Source organism: Argiope bruennichi, chromosome 10 (assembly GCF_947563725.1).
Source record: "Argiope bruennichi chromosome 10, qqArgBrue1.1, whole genome shotgun sequence".
NCBI lineage: Eukaryota > Metazoa > Arthropoda > Arachnida > Araneae > Araneidae > Argiope > Argiope bruennichi.
The window spans coordinates 97,625,790-97,649,810 of NC_079160.1; the positions used below are offsets into that span (position 1 = coordinate 97,625,790).

At 31.5% G+C, this 24,021-nt stretch overlaps 1 protein-coding gene across 1 annotated transcript in view; it reads right to left on the reverse strand.

Moving 5' to 3' along the window:
* The window catches only part of LOC129988940 (peroxidase-like), a 46,757-nt gene that overhangs the window by 2,865 nt on the left and 19,871 nt on the right, over positions 1-24,021 (reverse strand). Inside the window, exons 6-11 of the mRNA XM_056097225.1 lie at positions 23,104-23,208; positions 18,437-18,544; positions 10,160-10,295; positions 7,527-7,883; positions 1,965-2,159; positions 1,218-1,387 (exon numbers count right to left, since the gene is read on the reverse strand). Of these exons, the coding sequence (XP_055953200.1) occupies positions 1,218-1,387; positions 1,965-2,159; positions 7,527-7,883; positions 10,160-10,295; positions 18,437-18,544; positions 23,104-23,208 (1,071 nt within the window). The remainder of the gene's footprint in view (positions 1-1,217; positions 1,388-1,964; positions 2,160-7,526; positions 7,884-10,159; positions 10,296-18,436; positions 18,545-23,103; positions 23,209-24,021) is intronic.

A 24,021-nucleotide genomic window follows, 5' to 3' on the forward strand; every position in this document is an offset into this window, starting at 1 on the left:
TCCCTTTACAATGTGGTGCTACTTGTATTCTCTTACAAGTGGTGCTGCTTGTATCCCTTCATCATGTTGTACTGCTTGTATCCCTTTACAATGTGGTGCTACTTGTATTCTCTTACAAGTGGTGCTGCTTGTATCCCTTCATCATGTTGTACTGCTTGTATCCCTTTACAATGTGGTGCTACTTGTATTCTCTTACAAGTGGTGCTGCTTGTATCCCTTCATCATGTTGTACTGCTTGTATCCCTTTACAATGTGGTGCTACTTGTATTCTCTTACAAGTGGTGCTGCTTGTATCCCTTCATCATGTTGTACTGCTTGTATCCCTTTACAATGTGGTGCTACTTGTATTCTCTTACAAGTGGTGCTGCTTGTATCCCTTCATCATGTTGTACTGCTTGTATCCCTTTACAATGTGGTGCTACTTGTATTCTCTTACAAGTGGTGCTGCTTGTATCCCTTCATCATGTTGTACTGCTTGTATCCCTTTACAATGTGGTGCTACTTGTATTCTCTTACAAGTGGTGCTGCTTGTATCCCTTCATCATGTTGTACTGCTTGTATCCCTTTACAATGTGGTGCTACTTGTATTCTCTTACAAGTGGTGCTGCTTGTATCCCTTCATCATGTTGTACTGCTTGTATCCCTTTACAATGTGGTGCTACTTGTATTCTCTTACAAGTGGTGCTGCTTGTATCCCTTCATCATGTTGTACTGCTTGTATCCCTTTACAATGTGGTGCTACTTGTATTCTCTTACAAGTGGTGCTGCTTGTATCCCTTCATCATGTTGTACTGCTTGTATCCCTTTACAATGTGGTGCTACTTGTATTCTCTTACAAGTGGTGCTGCTTGTATCCCTTCATCATGTTGTACTGCTTGTATCCCTTTACAATGTGGTGCTGCTTGTATCCCTTTGCTATGTGGTGCTACTTGTATTCCCTTGATCAAGTGGTGCTGTTTGCCAATTAAGCTGTTTTTTAACTTGTCCATTTTCATGTCTATCATAACAGAACATGTCTTTATGTCTTTAAGAGAAGGAATATTTTTCCACCTCTAAATTATAAATTGTAATCATTGTTAATGGACCTTGTTCCGCTGCTACGCCGTTGTTGGCATACACCATATAATCAATTCAATAAAAAAATTGTTCTGGAAGAATGGGAATCCAAAATCAGCAAAATAGAGGTGAAACCAATATTTCGTAAAAAGTAGTCTTACCTGCTGTAAATTCAGCCTCTGGACCTTCAAGATCAAAGTAAAATCGGTCTCCTTTCTGGTTGAAAAAGAATTGCTTGACGTTAATGCAAGCAGCTGATGGACCGGTAACAGAGCCGGGCATTAGTTCTTCCAATTGCATTCCCACCCACATGTCTATGTCTTGCACAGAGCTAGAACATGAAAAAATTAAACTTATTCGAAACAGTTTCACATTTATTTAAACCAAATATGCATTTATGAAAGAGATTCAGTGAAACAAGTATAACAAAGATATATTTTAATTGCAACAATAAAGTTCTTTGTGTATTTTTTGAGCAGATTTATTTGACTATTTTGTAAATTATATGTTCTTAAAATTCAAATTTATCACAAAATGAATTATTTAACCCCTTCATCGCCTTGATCATTCATGCCCGCTGCTTTGATTTATCGCTTCACAAACTTATAAGCTGAGTTTAAATCCATAAAAATCTCTATAATTCGATACAAAAATTTCGTATAATTCAATTCTCTCATTTATAACAACTTCATATATTCTATGCATTTTTAAATGAATTAGCAAGGCAGCATATTTCTGAAACAAAAGATGTCACCTAGTTGAATAGTAAAAAAGCATTTAAGGAATTAAATGAGCTTCCACTTTAAATCGATCGTTTATGTTAGGTCACAATTCAAACAATTCAGTTTGAATATTTTGATTCCAAGTTTTGGTATAACTTTAATGCAAATAAGGAAAATCTAACTTACGCATATATTTGTTTTAGCAGATCAGCATTACACTCCGACATCAATCCAAGTTCGTGGAGATCATCAAAAGATGAGATAATGACCGTTCCTTCCGAACAAAATTTCACTACATCTACATAAGGGGCTAGACCATGGTCTCTTCCTCTTTGAATGTTGATCGATACTATGTCCTGTCCGTACTTCATTCCAGGCATTCTAGAAGCATATAAAATGGGATAAGCTTAGGGATTACAATACCGGGATACCGAATACCGGTATTTTGAACCATTTGTACAATTTTGTAATACCGGTATTTCGGTATTTACCAGAAATTTTTAAAATTGTGTCCACTATTTGTTCAGGGATCGCCAACATAGTAGAATAGTATGCGCTTTTGTTTCATATCTCTCTAGCGGGCGAAATTAATTAGACTGTGAATAAAAAGTGGCATCGCACCACCAAGAGCAGTGATAAAATCGAAGGAGGCGGGTCAAAGCTATCCTATTACAGCTTCGAGCGACACTGCACACGCGCAGGATTCATAGTCTGATATTCGTATCTCTGAAAACAAGGTTGCAGTTGTGAAGAAAGTGCGTACTATTTCGATATTTTTTAAATAGGTGAATTTGTTATTAACATTGTATTTGCATATCATACTTTAGGGATCAAAATATTTTTCAGATTTATTATGTATATATTCATAAATAATTACCCATAATGATGAATAAGAATAATTTTAAAGAACATAAAAAATCAGTTGATAATACTTCGGTTTGGTTTCATTAATTATATGATAAAAAGCATATGGTGGCACAGTGTAAAAAATGTTCAAGAGTTGTTAAAGTGAACGGAGGAAGTACAAGTGGACTCCATACACATTTAAAAACGAAACATGATACAAATTTGTTAAAGAGGAAAGAATCTAATTGAGATGAGTTTAAATTTAACCACAGTTTCTAAACCCAAGCCATCAGGGGTTTTAGATTATTTTGAAAAAGAAGATAATTTGGATGAAATTATAATTAAAATGACTGCATTAAATGGTTTGCCATGTCGAGTGTTTTACACTTCTAATGAATTAAGAAAATCATTATCCGCCAGAGGTTTGAAACATCTACCAACATCGATTAACACTATAAGAAGAACTACTATAAACTACAGTAATGGTGTTCGCAAGTCTTTGAAACACGAACTAATACAATTAAAAGTAAATGGGGGAAAATTTAGTCTTACATTTGATGAATGGACAAGTGTAAGAAATAGACGCTATTCAAATATAAATATTCATTCAGAAAAAAAAAATTGGAATAGAGGACTTACACATGTCTCGGGAAGTATGCCAGCCGAAAAATGTGTGGAAATGCTTAAATCTAAATAAGCGAAACATGGATTATCCCTGAAAGAGAATATTGTATCCATAACGAATGATGGCACAACATTTATGAAAAAAGTTGGAAAGTTGATTGAGGCAAATCGGCAATTGTGCTATGCTCATGGAATTCAATTAGGAGTAATAGATGTATTATACCAAAAAAATAAAGGACAGAAGAATCCAAATAGTATGGATATAGAAACTTCGGATTCCGACTTTAAAGAGAGTGAGAGTGATATTGACAATGAAGATAATGACAATGTAATTGTTAAAGAAGATATTGCTAATGAGGATGAAATATTAACCCATCAAGAATTGCTTCCTATAATTTATAAAGTTCGAAAAATTGTTAAGATATTTAAATGCTTCCGTACAAAAAATGCTATATTACAAAAATATATACTAACTGAAAATAAAATAGAATATATGTTAGATTCTAAAACACGTTGGAACAGTTTACTCCTAATAATGGAACGATTTTTGAAACAGAGAAATCCAACCCAAAAGACAATAACCGACTTAAACCTACAAATTTAATTTTCAGATAGTAAATTCGACTTAATAGCCAGAACTATATCAGCTCTACTTCCAATAAAACTGACTGCTGAGGCATTATGTTGGAAAGATTCTAAATGAAAAAAAAAAAAAAAAAAATCCAAGAAACCAAAATACAAGGCAGAAATCAGATATATTCAAAACCATCCGACGAAAAATCGATTTATTTGAAGATGAGGGATTTAGAGGTAAATACTTGCAAAAAGTATATCGCGCATTGCTAACAGTACCACCCACTAGCGTAGATGCCGAAAGAGCGTTTTCGACAGCTGGTCATTTTTGCACAAAATTACGTTCCAGACTTAATGACACTACAATGGATGCATTATGTTTTTTAAAATCACATTTCAAAAATTTGTAATAGTACCCCAGACTGAATAGTGATATTTACACTTTTTTGTGATTTAAATAAATAAGATGTTCCTTTACTTTCTTCTAATTCTTTATATACTGTATAATTTATAATTTACAAATTCTTTTTTGTGATATTTACACTCTCTAATAAAATTGGCAAATAAAACAAAGAAACACCTATGTTTCCTTTCTTTTTCTAAAATTTCTACTACCGGTATTAAAACCGGTATCCCGGTATTAAATCTAAAAAATACCGAATACCGTTATTGAACTTTTGGTCCGATATTGCAATCCCTAGGTGTGTTATATAACATGGAAGAGTTATTGCTATAAAATAGTGGAAACGGTCCATATTAAGTGTAATAACCATAACTTCCTCATCGTCGCAGTTGTATATGAAAAACCAGGGGGTCTCTCTAGAGCGTTCTCTCGTATTCTCTAATAAAAGTGTTATCCAGCTTTCCCTGCATAAAATTGTGGAGATTTGAGAGAGAGAGAACATAATGAGATATAAGAGACAATAAGACATATAAGAAATATGAGACCCACATATGAGAGTTGCGTGTTTTGCAGTAGAGTAAAGAAACAATATAAATACAGAGTGATTCAAAAGTTCATCATTTGACATTTGAAAATTCAATAATTTAGGAATAATGTAGGTAGAGATGTAAAATACACATTGATTGAAACATAAAGATACACATGATTGAAACGACATAGGGTTTTATTGAAACCAAAAAAAAAAAAAAAAAAGTGGAAAATGACCAATAGATAGATCATATTATGATAGCAAAAGCAATAATTAGTATAACAACTGATTTTTAGCAAAGACTATGTTCCTTATAACATATACTCAACATGTCGACAGTCATTCGCCAAAAATAGTTTTAATGACATACAATATTGTGAACAGCACAGCATATCTGTAGACGTGGTGAAAAATTGTTGTCAAATGTTGTCTTTTAGCATCCCTAATGAGATCGGACGATCGCTGTAGACTTGTAACTTACGGCAACCAAAAACCAACGTCATGCAATGGGATTTCCACTACAGTTCTAGAATTTTCTGTAGCCCGAATTCTGCAGTTTGGGAGTTGACAGACCCTCGGAATGCAAATGGGCTTTGGAGGTCCACAATACGTTAGACAAACAATCATCATCTTCAACCCCCCCTTTTTTTGCACTTTTTTTTTGTTTCAATAAAGCCCGTGTTATTTCGAGAATATATGTCAATTTTTATCTCTCTCTGTCTACATTATTCCGAGAATTATTGAAATGTAAATGTACTTTCCAAACGCCGGTATATTAACTGCATGCCACTGATGGAAAACAGCTTCGCAAGATTGATCTTTGGCATGAATATAATGCGCGATCTTTGACGAATTTTTCTTTCTTTTTTGTCAGCTAATTACTTATAAAGACGATTATTATCAGAATGTCAAAGTAGCATGTTGTACTTTTGAGGCCTTTTCCCCGACTGTTTGCAATCAAGATTTGACATAGGAATGCAATTGTAATTCCCTCATAGAGCAAATTTAATTTGTCATTGGGTTCTGTAGATATCTTGTCCAAATGCATGTGAAAGTACAGGAAGACAAACCGTCAACCTATTGACAGATTTGGTTTTAAATATGATACGGATCGAGACTTTAAATGCTGAATATGCGTACCAAATTTAATCTATCTAGCTCTTTACGTTTTGCAATTGTTGTATTTCCTTGTGATCGTATAGCCGAAAAAACATATTGTTACAAACTTGTAATTTGCTTCCCATCACAGCTAGTATCACCTTAAGAAAGACCGTTGTAAGATCTGTGCTGAGCGGATGCCACATCAATGACCTGAGAGCTTGGCGACAAATTTGGCGAGCATTTGGCGGTTTGGCGATGAATTTGGCGAGTTTGACGACTAAATGGATACTACTGGAAAGTTCGAGAACTTTCACGATCCATCCACTAAGACCCAAGATACAGCCAGGTAAGCCCTGATTGGTCCGAAGAAATGTTCAATTTTTGTCTCGTATGAGAGATGTATGCCATACTTTTTTTAGAATTGAACGTTATTAAATTCTTCATATTTAAATATTATTAAATGGATTAATTAAAAAAAATAGATAAAATTGCAAATCCTGACTTTCTTTTTATGTATAAACCCCGGATACCTTAATTAACTTGAAACGCTATTATTTTCAACTCTTTGTCTCAAAAAAGAGGAAAAGATTTAAATTAAATATCCTCGCTTGATTTTTTTTTAAATTTATAAATGGTTCGTCTAAGAAAGCACTTTAAATTAAAATTTTCACAAAATAAAGTTCTGAAGAATTGTTTATACCTTATTTAAACAATGTACAAGACAACTCTAACATAATTATGTATTTACATGAAAGTATCAAAAAAAATAATAATAATAAAAACAAAATTAAAATACAAATTTTTTATAAATTAAAGCCTTCCATAATTTTATTTTACATTTTTATGGGTTTTTGAAATTGTGTAAGTTCATTATTTCATGATTACATATTATCATGTGAAAACATATTGTTTTGGTTTGAGGGGTTTGAAATTTCAAAATGCACAGGCAGAAAATTGGCGATTTATCACTTTTGAGGCATCCATTTTTCGCCTTTAGGTTATTAGAAAAAGATAAAGAAGGTTGTCACAATTGGCGACTTATCGCCTACAAAAAGTTACAGCTTAGCGAGAATGCCCGCCATGTACCTGATTCTCCGACTTGGACAGCACGTCAAAATTGTGCCAATCTTCGAAAACTCGAAATCCAATCCTCGAAAAAATATTCAACTGCGTGTTTTTACCAATCATTAACTCAGAAGTAGGATTTTCACACCAGCTTCAGAAATATAAAAGTGTATAGATTACTTCATAATCTATGCACTTTTTAATCTGCAGTAAACTAATTCAATTAATTCATGTGTTTCAATCGGATTTCTGTCGGATTGATACCACGTGACTTAAAAAATAATGTTCTGACATGATAACCTGAAATTTGCGATAACATATTTAAATTTTTCCCCCTTATTTCAATTGTTTGTTTATATATTTTATAAATTTTTAATTTCGCAATATCTTTTTGTCCTATTTCTGCTCAGATTTCGGATAAAAGTTTGGAAAGTCTAGTCTCTTTTATTTATAATCATGTGCATACATGAAATACAAATTTACTTAAACAATAATTATTAACACACTGGCAAAATTTTCCGAATTTTTTTAGATAATAGTAACTTTGAACTTCTTAAAGATTCGGAAATTTTGAGCTTCATCAAGAATTCGTGAACGTGATACTTACTGATATAAGAAGTCTGTAAGGTCTGTGACTACGTATCGATCGAATTGTTCGGATGGAACTTTTTGTGAACCTTTTAACAATTGCGACAAATGTCCTTGACGAATCAGATCAGGATTCGAAAAAGTATCCTTGAATCGAAGATGCAGTGCACCGATTTTTGTGGGAACTGTGCTATGAAGTCTAAACGATCCAATTGCGAACTCGTTCCATATAGCAAGTATGACACTAGAGTCGTATTGCATGCCATTTGTACCATTTTTTACTGTCATACCAAATTCTTCTAAAATGCGAGGACCCACAAGAATCGGTAAATAATCCTTGAAGATGATGCACTGGAATTCAGCGATAACAATCTTTCTGAAAGAAAAAGCATTATTTGTGGAAAGAAATCAAGGCTGTTTTCTACTTTTCATCAAAATAAATAAACATTTTTATTGGATTTTATTTTGTAAAATTTGTTTATAATGAATTTTGGACATTGAATCGCTTTAGAGTTTATATATTCGGTGGTAAACCTTTAACCCTGTACCTGTGTGTGCGTGTAAATGCTGAATGATAAAATAACGGATTGATAAATAAATAATAATGAGGAAATGTACTTTTAGAATAACCAGTCTTTTTGTCTGCTTAATAATCAGCTTAACAAATATTAATTTAATAATTTAAATAACTGATCTGCTAAACAATTAGAGGTAGGCTTAGTTCCGTTTGAACAAATGAAGATTCTAGCTTAGTCATTCAGCAATGACACTTTCTGGTAAGCAAAGAAAATAGTGCCGGTATAACATCTATACAGACCTCGAAAAAAGGATGAATTTCACATTATTTTGAAGTTCGTATGTTTATTTTTCAAATCATATTCAATTTCCTTAGTTAAATTATTGCTTAGTTTGCTAATGAATCCACATCATAGTCTATCACAATTGATAATTTATCACTTTTTGCATCTGTATATTTGTACCAATTTAATTTTTTTTTTTTTTTTACATTTACTGCAATTTATTCTACAGCGTTTGAAATAACATTGCAAATAATAAAATGCAAATAGCATGTAATGAAATTTTTGTACTTTTTCTGATCTTCAGGTGCAATGAGCTGCAATAATACCAATAAGAAATGTGTCAGATAACTATTTTTATCATTATTCAAATCGGCTATATCATATTTTTAATTAAATTTATAATTCAGAATAGTCTAGTCAAAATGAATTTGAACAATAAATATCCGTGATATAAATTGGTAAGGCATGAATTATTTAACTTTTAAATATTTGAAATGTTGCTTTATATATTTACTTATGAACTTCCGCACATATTCAGAAGAAGAAATAGAATATTTCTGTGATATATAAAGGAAATATATTTAAACGCATCTTTAAAATATGTAAAAATGATGAATTGAAACTGCAATTTAAGCTTAGAGATAATTGTTGGAATTTAATATTTCATAAATATGTTCAGTTAGCCATGGTTTCGCAATATTTAATTTATTACTAGTCATTTTTGGCAATCAGCTGGAACGTCGGTAATACTGGTTATATTATAGATATAAATAACCTCATATCGAAGATTCCGTTCAAATTGACAGGCATTAAAGCCATTTAAATTTTATTACTTGAATTTTGTTTAGTGTTCATGAGCCTTTATAAATGACATATTCCAATAACATCCTTTATATATTATACATATTACAATATGCTATGTTAATAATATAAATGCAACATATTCCAATAAATTCATAATACTATTAAAAACGAAATGTTCGTTTCATGTAGCTTCTAAATTTCTGAATTTATAACTTTTTTATTCGTTTTTTAAATAACACAGAAAAATTTTTCGTTAGCTCTCCGTGATGCAGAAAAATCACGCTATTAAATATTGTATGAAACGATGAAAACGTTTTGAATCTCAGAGTAATTATGTAATACTGTCAGAAATTACATAAAAAAGATTTTTTTTAATTAAAAAAATTTAGAATATTGCATAATATTTAACTAATATCATTAAAGAGACATTTTTTTTTGAATTTTCGAAAGATATAAAATTTTATTTCTTTTTGTGCACTAATAATATGATGAGAAATGTCAAAATTCAGCTTAATTTTTTATTTATTAAAATACTTATTTAAACTTTAAAACCATCTCTATGAGTCTTCTTGGTGAACATCTCTCCCCTGAAAGGTACATATATAAAATTTAGCAGTTATAGGGCAAGCGGTCTGACCTGTAGAAAGCCAAAAGACACGTACAATACAACCATCTTTATTATTTGTAGAGATTTAATTATGGCCAAACAAAAATTTACATATTGTAGTACTATGTATCAACTAAAAGGATACACATTGTGATATTTATTATGTGATAATTTGATATTATCACATATTTTCTTATACATATAATAGAATACATACTAATATATATATTATATTATTTAATCTTTTGAATCATCAATTTTGTTTTACGATTTTTGATGTTAAGTAAAGCCTCTGCATAGGCTGTCTCGGCTTCAAGATGCCCTCATTAATATTTGAACGCTTATTCAATTTTTTAATTCCATTCATATTTTCGTTGTAAATTGTAAAACCTATAATTAAACGTTTCTTTATATGAACATTTCAGAATGACAAAAAGAGACCTGGTTTCTTGAAATAATTTCTCTTCTTCCCAATGTGGATTCATCTGTTTCAGAATAGTTGCGATTCTGTTGTGCTCTCGCAGAAAAATAGTCACCACGCCCGTCAGAGTAGCATGTTGATTCAGACGTGGATCACCTGTTATTGCGAAATGAAAGAATCAAAACATTAAAAAGAAAAAAGAGGACTGAGATATAAGAATTCTAGTCAATAAATAACTAGACAGGGCCCATTAAACCAAAACTGTGGTATTTAGAAAAAGGTAGATCAGTCTGAAATGTAATTGCTGCATTGATACAAAGATTCTTGCGCATTTCGATATGCATGCGATATGCATAATGCAAGAATCGATAAAGAATGGTAACCAAGCTGTTCAAGAGCCTCTATACTAAATGCTTTCCTTCTTTCACGATAGCCAGGAGAATCTCTCTTCAATTTCCTTGAGCATAAAAAGCACTGCCTAATGGTATAACTATTGGAAACTATAAAATAGGTGAAATAGTCTAGACATTCTAAACCTGTATTCCTTTAAATATTCTCATGATGCTATTCTATTGCACGACAACTTTAAACTACACAAAACCAAAACAGTCAAGGTAATTCTGCAAATATTCAAATGAAAAACTTTCATTCAATAGCCCTATAGACTAGATGTATCCTCAGTGACTTCTACGTCTTCTTTGAGTTAAAAAAAAACATTATGGGGGAAAATAATTTCAAACAAATGATGAAGTCAAGGACCGAATGTATACCTGGTTTAATCTCATGTTGCCATCTTTTGCAAGAAAACTTTAGGCTACATAAAGCCCAAAGACAAAGATTCCATCTGTAGATATTCAGATGGAATTTTTTAATCCAATAGTGCAATGGAGTAGATGTGTCCTCATGTGACTTCCACGTCTTCATTGAGCTAAAAAAAACACTGTGGGGACACCAATTTCAAACAGATGATGAAGTCAAGGACCGAATGTATACCTGTTTTAATCTCATGTTGCCATCTTTTGCAAGAAAACATTAGGCTACACAAAGCCCAAAGACAAAGATTCCATCTGTAGATATTCAGATGGAATTTTTTAATCCAATAGTGCAATGGAGTAGATGTGTCCTCATGTGACTTCCACGTCTTCATTGAGCTAAAAAAAACACTGTGGGGACACCAATTTCAAACAGAGGATGAAGTCAAGGAGTGATTGCATATCTAATTCATACTTATCGTTTTACGAACATAGCATTGTGTGACTATTTTAACAATGGAATTAATACCTAAATAAATGTGGACAATACTTTTGAGTTTAATTTAATAAATTGTATAAAATAACCGCTGTTCGTTATTTATTGATTGTACCTAATACTTCGCATAAAACTGGCTTGAGTACTTTCCTCTTATTTATATGACATTTCGATTCTCTTTATAAAAAATTCTGCATTCCCAGAACTTGTAAGAAAGGTAAGGATGGGGAGAAGCAGCATACCCTCCAAGGTCACAGTCGGTCCATAAAAGACAATCTCAACCCCTCACTTAACTTCCATTTGTTGTGATTTAATATTAATAAAGTTTTGTGTTTCTTGGTCATTTTTGTTGAATCGATTGGCATCAAATTTTAACACCGATCAGCAATTTTTATCGCTAAAAGGCATACCAAATAACATTTCTTTAAGTTTTTGCAATTTGGATTGTCACTTTTATATATATGTTACGGCCAAAGCCCGAAATACGGCCAGTTCGCGAATTGGCCGGCCAATTCGCGAACTGGCCAAGAGGTTTGGCCAAAGTCCGAAATACTTGCAATTAATGTTGTATTTTCTACTTTGGCTGGCCATTTCACGAAGTGGCCGGGAATCCTTGGCCAAAGCCCGATGTGATAATCTATGCTTATAAATAAAGTTCAATGTATGTTTGTGCGATAGCGCGCGTGTGTGTGTGTGTGTGTGTTGGCGCTCAACAGTCCAGACCGTTTGACAAACAGTTATCAAATTTGTCATATATATACCTTGGAGGTCGAAAATATGCACCGTGGAGCGATTTTTTAAAATTTTTAATTAGAATTTTAATTAAAAATTAAGCGTAATTTCGGCGTTTTGTCGCTATAACCAGAAAATATTACAGCACAAAATCGATTTTTGCATCAAATTAAAGCTTTTTTTAATTAAAGCTTAAAATTTAATTTATAAATTATGATTAGATTAAATTATGCTACAATTTAATCTGCTCGAGCACGTCAAATTAAAAAAATAGCTTTTATCAGCGTGTTGCCATCACATTGATAGAAGTTTAAATTAAAAAATAAATCAACTATTATTGCAAATTTAATAAACAAAATTGTAATTTTCTTCAGGTGTCTGTATAAAATGAAAAAAAGAAAATGAAATAAGATATTTTCTGAAAAGTAAAAGGAGGAAAAGTTTTCTATGAGCTTTGACAATACCTATATTATTAATTCAATAAAACAATTTAATTTAAGGCAAACATAGTTTAATATACTTAGGATAATCATTCTAATCAGCTACCATCAGCTAATTTGGGTCATACATTTGTTAACAAAATGGTCTAAATTAACTAAATAATTATATTTAATATAACTTTAGTCAATAAATGCTCCGATGAATCAGGAATTTTAAATTTTTACATAGGTCCTCCACCCTTCGAATCACATTTAACAAAATATTCTTGAGACACCAATATTTTTAATAAAAATTGTTGAACTCCAACCAACTAAATCAATCACTAAAATTGACTGATTTATGAAATTTCAATATCACTCTTCTATAAAAACTAGCGATTTTAGACCACTTCACCGAGTGTCTCAATGAAGATACGCTAATCCTCTGCAGGGTTTCTCGACATTGAAATTGAAAACTGAATACTCAATTTGCCTTTGTATTCATACACGATACGCAACGCCTTTGCTCAAGATATAATGTTTTCATTTTGAAGGGCACAAATCTAATCTTCACGCTATCACGTTGTTAAAGTATATACGTTCACTGAATAATTTCTATTATGGCTTTAATATGAGAACAGAATAACACGAGATCATATTTTTATATATTACAAGCTTATTTTTAACTCAGAGGTGTCACTTATATTTGAACTCGTTTCTGAAACAATTGTACTTAAAAAAAAAATAAAAAACAGTACACAGAAGTACTCATTTTTAAATACTTCATTTTTAACAGGGTGTAAAACAATGTGCTCTTGATTCCTTTCTTTCTACTTTGGCCGATCGTCCCCAGCTATTTCGCGAATTGGCCGGCCAAAGCCCGAAATCAAGAAAAGATCGGACATTGGCCGGTAAGTTTACAGCAACGTTGGCCAGATCGCGAATTGGCCGATTTCGGGCTTTGGCCGTAACATATATACGAATATACAAACTGACAAATGGGCTCTCCAAATTTGGTCCAAATTTTACAATACATGTTTAATTTTGATGACAAATTATACAGCAAATTTCATCTATCTTTCTCTTTGCATTTTTGAGTTCTAGTGCTCACAATCAAGCGGATGTAATTCCAAATATCTTATTACAGACTTAAAGCGGTCTAAAACAAGAAGATATATCGAAATCCAGAAATCGAATTTTTTAAGGGTTACATTATTTTTTTTCGTATGCATCATGTATGAGAGAGTAAAGAAAAAGATCACAAAAAATTAAAGAAAATATCACGAATAAGTTACATTACGATATACGATACAAGATGATATAGGACACGATATAAAATCACGATATAAGAAAGCTCAAATGCAAAAAAAAAAAAAAAATTATTTAAAAATTTTTTATGGGTTGAGGCAATTACGAGTGTATGCAGCTAGTTAAAACAATGGCGATTTCAAAATTCAAGCAAACTGCAAGTTTAAAACTGTTACATAAAATTGACTTTTTCTGAGTATTCAAAAACATGATAGAATCTAAACCAGCTTCATGCTAAATTTATTAATATTAATGAATTGTAAACTGCGAATTATCAATTACTACTATAAACTAATCACTGATTATTTTAAAATAGCTTCTTATGTGCAACATATGAGATTTAAATATTAACATTTGTTAGTTGTATTAATATTAATATAGTTAGTCCTCTATGCACACACTACGTTATTAAATACCAAACTAAAAATGTCTTTACATTAAACCAGCATTTTATCTATCATTATGATTAAAAAGAAACAGTAAGAAAAAAAGTCCAATAAGATTAAGCGGAACCAGAAAGAGAAAAAGTCCAATACCAAAAAAATTTAGCAGAAACAGAAAAAAATAAATTTCGATACCAATACGATTAAGCAGAAACAGAAAGAGATCAAACAAAAAGTCTGGCATGTATCTCTCCCTCTATGACAAACACATATCATTATCTGCTCTCTTTGCGCATGCGTTATTCTCATTCCACGCCTGCGCAGTTTACGGAGGGTGACAGTGCTGGTTTAATATAAACCCTACCATAAACTAAACAACATGTTACAGACATTCTAAGGGTATAGAAAATTTTAATGTCCAAAACTCCATTCAGCAACTTTAAAATGCATAAGCAACTTCAGTGACACTTTTTACAACAAATTCCAGTCACTTTACAATTTATAAATCCATATTCCATTCTTGTCTATAAACTCACGTTTAGAATTTTTTATCAATTTGTAGCAATTATATCTTCATAATCTATACTTATAATAAAGCTCAATGTGAGTTTGTGTGTGTGTGTATTGGCGCTCTATAAGGCCAGACCGTTCTACCTACAGCTATCAAATTTGGCACATGCATACCTTGGAGGTCGGGAATGTGCACCTAGGGTCCCTTTTTTGAATTTTTAATTAGAATTGAAATTATTAATAAAAAACTAACTTTCCCGACAAAAAAAATCTTTTCATTTCCCCACCGCCAAATTAGTACGGCTTCATTTTTTTCCCTCACTAAAGAGGATAGGCTTAAGAAATTTTCGGCAGATTATTTCAAACGATTCTGTTTATTTTCTTAATGTTTCATACATTTAAAACTAAACATTGTTAATTAATCGATCTTTCAGATTCATTTTGAAGTACTTTTGAATGAAAATAAAACAGAATAAAGGAAATTAAAAATTTCTAATCTGCATAGCGTTACTCCAATTGGAGTAGAAAATTCACACATTTGCGTTACCATAATTGGCGTTGAAAATTCACGCATGCGCATTCTGTTCTGATTGTTGATAACTATTTTCAACGGATACGGAGTGGTTTTGAAGGCTTAATACGTTTTCGACAGATTATTTCAAACAATTCTGTTTATTTTTTTAGTGTCTGATGCATTTAAAACTAAACATAGTTAATTAATCGATCTGTTCATGATGAATATGAGAAAATTTTGTTGAAAACTTCTTGAGATATAAATAAAATTAAAATTAATCTGCACGAGCATATTTCGTGTGCATGGGAAAAAAATTAGCTTTTATCAACGTGTTGTCAACACATTATTCAAAGTCCAAATTCAAATATAAGTTTACTGTTACTGAAATTTAAATCTTGGAAAGTATAATTTTCAGCTCTTATCTGTATGAAACGAAATAAATATGAATTATGATTTTTTTTGAAAAGTAAACGCAAGGAAACGTTTTCTATGATCTTTTCCAATTCCAATATTACTAATTTAATGAAACAGTTTTATTTAAGTCAAATATGGTTTAATATTTATAAGATATCTACTCAACTTGGATCCCAACAACTAATTTGTAAACCTATAGTAATAGACACACATCTGCTAATAAATGGTCTAAGTTAAATAAATAATTATATTCTGCGTAAATTGAGTCCATAAATGCTGATGAATTACGAATTTCAAAGTCTTACACATATCATCTGCCCTGTGAATCATATTTAACAAAATATTTTTGAGACACTAATATCTTAAATAAAAAAAGTTGTACTACAATCAACTAAATCAATCGTTAAAACAGACTGATTTATGAAAATTTCAATATCACTATTCTATAAAAACGGTCGATTTTTTTTATCACTTCAACGAGCGTCTCAAAGAAGTCAATAATCTCCCAGGGTTTCTCAAGAGTGACTGGCTTAGATTATGAAAATGTCGATTGTTCTAATATTGTAATATTCAAAACGTAATAAATCCCCCAGATTTGATCGCAGAATATAGAAACGCTTATTTATTCATTTAGAAATTGGAGTATTAAGAAAAGTTTTCAGAATATGAATCTATAAGACCAAAGGACTGTCTAAAATTTAAACTTCATAATTTTTTGAAGTATATATATAAATTGAAAAAAATAAAATATTATTATTGGCAGTATTTGTATCCTTTTAAAAATAAAAATAAAAACTGAATTTTTCATTGAATCCATGACATTTTTGTTGAATAATTTTTTAACATATTATAAATTATGAAAATTATTTTGTATTGCACATAAGAGTTCAATGCCAAACGATTCTGTTTTCATTTATCATACTTTTTTTTAAAGACATGATTGGATTCACTAAAAAGCTTAATGGCGGTTTCATCATTTTCACTTTAGTTTAAAATGAATTTTAAGGGCGCTAATAAAAAAATGAGAGAGAGATGCGTAGTACTATGGCGTAACGGCTTAAGGTCTACATAAGTAAATAATTTAACTATCAAAATTTGAAGATTAAAAAAATGTTGCTGAAAAATTCATTTTGAGAACAAGTTACATAAATTATTATTTAAACATTTTAGCGAGTATTGAACATTATTAAGCTCAGCAAATTTTAATAGTTGATCTAATTTGGCCCTCTAAACCTCGAACGCGTCCCTGATTTGACTGCGCGACGGATGATGCAAGAATCCTTCTGAAGAACTTACCAGGGTTCACTTTAATTTCAACCTTCCTGTTCCCATTAATAAAAAGGAAAATGCGTCAGAATACCTCAGACAATTGGCCTTGGAAGTCATTAATAAAATCCCTAAATGTGACATTAAATTGTATACTGACGGCAGCAAAATCGACAATTCTGCAGGTAGTGGCATCTATATTGTAACTCCTCAGTCTAGTTTTTTTCTATGTCAGCGAAATCCAGACTTCTGTTCCGTTTTTAGAAGCGAACTTCTAGCAATCGATGAGGGACTTAAGAAAATTTTACACGAAAATAATTATAAGAACCTTTGGATTCTTACTGATAGCCGCAGCTCAATGGAACACCTTAACAATTGGACCTATGTTGGAGATAAAGCAAGTTTGTCTATTCTTCAGAAGTTGAAGCTGATTTCACTTCAACATGATATTCATTTCCAGTGGATCCCTTCTCATGTGGATCTACTTGGTAACGAAATAGCAGACAGGCTTGCAAAGAAAGGAAGCAGCCTAGCGACTTCATCTACTGCTGAGCTCACATACTTAGAACTGTTCTCTCAGTGAAATTCCTAAACAAGAAGAATTGGATGGTTCCCCCTATTCATGATTGGTATAGAGCCAATAAGCCAGGGCAGTCCTTAAATCTTCCTTGTGATAGAAAAACCAACACTTGCCTGTCGCGCCTTGCCAGTGACCACCTTAAATGTCTTTTCTTTTCTCAGGGTGAAAAATCTTACCCTCTTTGCCCGAAATGCTGCCAGCATCAGGCCACTGCTGAAAATATTCTGGGCTGTTTAGGATTTCATTGGGGAGAAATTTATTCTTCTCTCTTCCTCGTTTTTGACTTTCTTCTTGTCAACGGATTTTTGGATTTGGTCTGACTAAGTCAGACCATGGAGATTAGCAACAACAGCGAGTATTGATACTGGCGAACCTGCTGGTCGCCATAAGCGGCTAGTTTTATTATAAATGCAAAAATATTTCTCCTCTCCCCCTGTTTTTTTAGGATATATTTTAATTTTATGCTTGTGCAAATTAATTTATCATTATTGCCCAATACGGACTAATCGTAGCTTTAAAGACAATAAGCATCATATAAAACCAAAGTTGAGTGTGTTTAGATGGAAATTATTTTACTTCTGTCCTTCAAAAAGAGCATACTTCACTATATTCTGAGGTAGCAGTCAAGAGATTCTGGCTTCATATTTACTATGTATGAGTCAGTAATAAATACAAAATTAGGTATTCCATAGTCAATTATTTAAAATTAATTATTATCACAATTTTGTTTCAGAAACATAGCATAGTCAGATTATTCAACAAGTTCAGTTGTCAGTTTCAATCAGGCTGCTTATAAAGTTCAGTGCAGTTAAAATAATATTTATTGAATGATAATGTGTGAATTTTTACTGATGTAACCTTTAAATGTAATACAAAAATATTCGACAATAAAATGCATGTATTTTAAACTAAGAAATATATACCTCCTTTAAAACACTCTGATTCTTGCAGTTTCGGACAAAATGGGTCGGCTGGATCTTTTCCAGTAAGTAGAAGAGTGCCTATACTTGAATCATTAGATTTCAATTTCCCTAAAAATAAATGGATAAAATGATAAAAAAAATAATGTGAAAAATAATGAAATTTCACCATTTTTAAAGCTTAGGTATTTCTCTAATTGTATTAGTACTCCTTTAACAAAAGTTGAGCAGTGGTTATATATTCACTTTCCAAAAGTTCAATAATAAATGGATAATAGAAGCATTTTTTTAAAAAGACATCTTAGTAATATATGGTTGAACAATTATGAAATAAGTACGCTAATTAGAATCCGGTTGTTATTGCTACTGGCTCTTGTCTAGACAAGCCCACTGACTTTAAGAAGTAATTTGTAGTTTAAGCCAAGTCTATGTCTCTTGTTTTTTCAGTAGCGCCATCTCGAGCCAAGAGAACGACTTAGTTACACACACGTCACAACTCTTTTACTTAGTTACACACACGTCACAACTCTTTTACTTAGTTACACACACGTCACAACTCTTTTTACGGGGCGGACTTCATTCATGCATTTCATTCACTCTTCATAATTTAGACCTGAATCGGAGAACAATCACCCCTAATACAGTACCTCCAGTGGTATTACCCTCGACAAGGAGGATTTTGTGACCACGAGAGATTCATACGGGCTGCAGCCACCACACACGCGGGGAGTCTTCGGCCGGCGGGGTTCGAGCTCACAACCAAAGGGGCGGGAATCCAACGCCCTACTATCCAGGGTACCCCGGCCCAATTATAATTCTAACCGATATGATTGAATTAGACAGAAATACAAAAGACTTGACAGCACGCAGAGAAGAAAAATTGACCCTAATTCCCTTAATGAAGTTCTCATGGCATTTATGACTTATACGCTATGAATGAATTGACCATATCAATCAATAAAATTCTTTTGTTTTAATACTTTTCATCTGTTTAATAGCTTGATTTGCAAAGGCATTACATTTCTTAGTTAAATTATTCAACTGAGGTGGAAGATATCTGAAATTCAAAGAAATGCCAATTCCTGTTAGCAAAATTTAAATTGTTATTTCAATCCATATAAGAAATTAAAGGTACCTGAGATACCTAAAAGTGACTAAATAATTTCTGTTTACGGTATCACAAATTCAGTTAACGAAAATTCCACAAATTGATGCTTAACTAAATATTTAACACCACACCACACTTTCGTTTCTTGAGTTCATGTGGACCCTTTTTAGTTTGGTACAGATATAGTGTGGACATTATAAAAAAAATTACATTTTAATCAATTGGTAAGAAATATACAAATGACAAAATACAAATCCATATAACATATAAAAAAACACGGTAAAAACGAGAATTAAAAATATCTAGAGTACAATAAAACTGGATGAAAGAACATGATAATATACAATATGAGTGAAAATATAAAGCAATTACAAAAACCCTGAGGTACTTGAGGAGATTTAAGGATATACTATGGCTAAAATGAAAAGAATATTAAATTATTGAAAGGAAAAATCGATAGGGTTTGTTTAATTGTAATAATTCTGCATGATCAATTAGAAATTTAATCATATTTATGATACTTTTTTGGAAAATACCAAAGACTTTCTTTCGAAGATGAAGGTTTTCTAAAATGCCATGAAAGAGTAAAAGGGCAGGATGTCGCAAAGTAGATGGGATAGCAGACTTCTGATCAAGAGCAAAAGTCATCCTATAATAAATGGAAACGGTGAAGAAAAAAAGAGGAATGGATCATGTCTAGGGATTACAATACCGGACCAAAATTTCAATACCGGTATTCGGTATTTTTTAAATCTTAATACCGGGATACCGGTTTTAATACCGGTATTAGAAATGTTAGAAAAAGAAAGAAAACACAGGTGTTTCTTTGTTTTATTTGCCAGTTTTGTTAGAGAGTGTTGCCAGTGTTAGAGAGTCACAAAAAATAATTTGTAACCTATAAATTATAACAGTATATAATCACAAAAAAGTAAAGGAACATCTTATTTATTTAAATCACAAAAATAGTGTAAATATCACTATTCAGTCTGTGGTACTATTACAAATTTTTGAAATGTGATCTTAAAAAAACATAATGCATCAATTGTACTGTCACTAAGCCTGAAAAGTAATTTTCTGTAAAAATTACCAGCTTCCGAAAACGCTCTTTCGGCATCTACGCTAGCTGGTGGTACTGTTAGCAATGCGCGATATATTTTTTTCAAGTATTTACCTCTAAATCCCTCATCTTCAAATAAATCGATTTCTCGTCGGATGGTTTTGGATATAACTGATTTCTGTATTGTATTTTGGTAAGTTGAATTTTTTTTTATTTATCGCTAATTCTAATTTTTGTTCAAGAGACAATTCCTTTTCTCTATCGACAGTAATGACATCATAAACTTCGATAATTGAACCGAATTCTTCTGAATGTGGATAGGTTTGTGGTTAAAAAATTTTAAATAAATTTACTCTAAACTTAATCAGATTTGAACTGGTCATTTTCTTTTCATTTTTTTCATTTTTAAAATCATTATAATTATGTAAATACCATAAGACATTTTCTATTTCGGCATGCCTTTCTTGTGTGCGATTTTTCAATGTAATATATAATTCTTTAGATAGTGATGTGTGCTGTTCTTTCAGTGACTGCAACATGAAATTTATTGTTGCATTAGCTGTTATTAGAATCTCTCAGACATAATGCCTCAATAGTCAGTTTTATTGGAAGTAGAGCTGATATAGTTCTGGATATTACGTCGAATTCACTATCTGAAAAATTAATTTACAGGTTTAAGTCGATTATTGCTTTTTGGATTGGATTTCTCAGTTTCAAAAATCGTTCCATCATTAGGAGTTAACTGTTCCAACGTGTTTTAGAATCTAATATTAACATATAGTCTGTTTTATTTTCAGTTAGTATATATTTAAGTAATATATCCTTTTTATAGAAGAACGTTTAAATATCTTAACAATTTTTAGAACTTTATAAATTATAGGAAGCAATTCCTGATATGTTCATATTTCATCCTCATTAGCAATATCTTCTTCAACAATTACATTGTCATTATCTTCATTGTCAATATCACTCTCACTCTTACTCTTTTCAAAGTTGGAATCCGAAGTTTCTATATCCACAGTATTTGGATTCTTGTGTTCTTTATTTTTTGTATAATACATCTATTACTCTAATTGAATTCCATGTGCATAGCACAACTGCTGATTTGCACCAATCAACTTTCCAACTTTTTTCATAATTGTTGCTCCATCAGTCGTTATGTATACAATATTTTCTTTCAGGGATAATCCATGTTTCGCTAAATTAGATTTAAGCATTAATTAAGCCATTAATTAGCTAATTAATTTCGCGCGTTAAGGAGACATAAAAATAAAAATGTATACTATTTTGCTATGTTGGAGATCCCTGAACAAATAGTAGAGACCCTTTTAAAAATTTCTAGTAAATACCGAAAAACCGGTATTTAAACTTGTGAATACCGGTATTACAAAATTGTACAAATGGCTCAAAATACCGGTATTCGGTATCCCGGTATACCTGTATTGCAATCCCTAATCATGTCCTGTGGCAAACAGCAGAAAATTGAATCTCGAGTCAGACACGTCATTGTCAGATTAAGATACCATTGTTTGCTTAGTCGGAATATCTTGTCAGTCCTAAGCAGGTGAAAATACGTACCATACGAACCACTTACAAGGCAAGAAATCCTATCATAATCGGTGTGGGTTAGGATATGGATGCGTGGTTTTAAATATTTATCTACAGATCCACTGCGCATGACAAAGCTATTCAAATCAACGTGGCCTAATCATCAAAATTTTCAAAAATTACTTTTGTAACTTTATTTTTGTACCGGTGCATTCTGCGCAAAAAGAAGATCTGAATAATACTAAATGCAGGCACTTCGATGATAGTCATCATACAATAAATGCAAAGCATTTTTCATTGATTAATTAAGAAATGATAATTATTATTTTCAAACATTGGCGCATACAGTATTCTAAAATTAATTAGTTATAATTCTTTGTAAAACAAAGAAAAAATCTTGATTAATATCCAATGCGTGCTCTTTTACTCTGATAGTTTTAGAATAAATGTAAAGTATTTAAGATTCGTAACTACTTAAGAATTGTTAATGGTTATTGTCAAACATTTCATGGCAAATATGGAATTCTAAAATCAGTTATTTTTGTTTCAATTCCTGGAAAAATAGATCCTTGATTAAATCTAAATTCGGGATCTTCTATATATTGGTCATGGTATAAATATAAAGCATTTCTGCCTGATAACTATCCAAGAACTATTAATGATTACTTTCAAATATTTACATGACAAATATAGAATTCGAAAATCAAACAGTTCCAGTTCATTCTATTATATAAAAATGAGCCCTAATTGATATTGAATGTCGGCTTTTCTACACTCATCGTCATGAAATGCAAAGCATTTCTGACATCCTAGAAATTGGTGATTATTTTCAAATATTTTAAATAGCAAATATAGAATTCTAAAAATAAATCATTTTTAATTATTTTTAATTTCCTTATTCGTTCATTTTTGTTGTTATATAAAATATTTTATCGATGTTGATAAAAGTGTATGAACCTGATCCATCCAATCTTCTTATTTCCATCGCTTTGTCTTCGCTGGTGCTATACAATGGAGAAAGATCTATAGCAGAAGTGACGCCATTCTTTTGAGCTCTGTACGCTGAAAACAAATTAACATACAAAATAATGAGACAACATTTTAAATATAAAGACTCATTTCTATTTCTATAGAGAACTTTTAGCTAACAATTAAACAAAAGCAATTGAATTCTTTCGCGTTATTGTGAACAAAAATTCGGACTGAATATTATGAATTCTAGTATTTACGTCATTGCCATGAGCATTTTTCTATTGGGAAAGGTTGGTAAAAATGTCGCCTCCTTGGAAGTAGTTGTTTGTATACAGATTAGGACTTTATTGTACTATTAGAATGCTCCTCTGTTCAGGGACTGGTACCTATGTTGTATACCATAAGGATATCTTTTTTGTGTTCCGGCTAGAGCAGGTTTTATACCATCAGATTTTTTTTTAGCATAAATGCTACCACAGGTATTGTACTATATAAATCTTTCTTCCCTTTGCGAATTGATATAGATGCTGTTCTATTCAGGTGAGTAATTATGTTTAAAAGTGGTTTTGAGTGAAAATATCAAACATAGTTTTATTAAATATTCTGAATATTTAGAGTTTTCCTTATTTATTGATTTACTTCTTATGACTTTTGTTTCTAGACATTCATTCTTTTTGAAGTTACATATAAAATATATATATATAAAGTTATAGAAGTTAAAATATATATATTGTATAATATATTTTTTAAAGCTGCATCTTTAATTATATTTATTTTGAAAGGCCCCAAACGCCCATTCAACGACGTGCTAGATACCTGAACATCACAATCAAGTATCATTCCCTTTTCTTCAAATATGATTAATTGAATACTTACGGCCCGTGATTTGTTTGTTAGAGATGC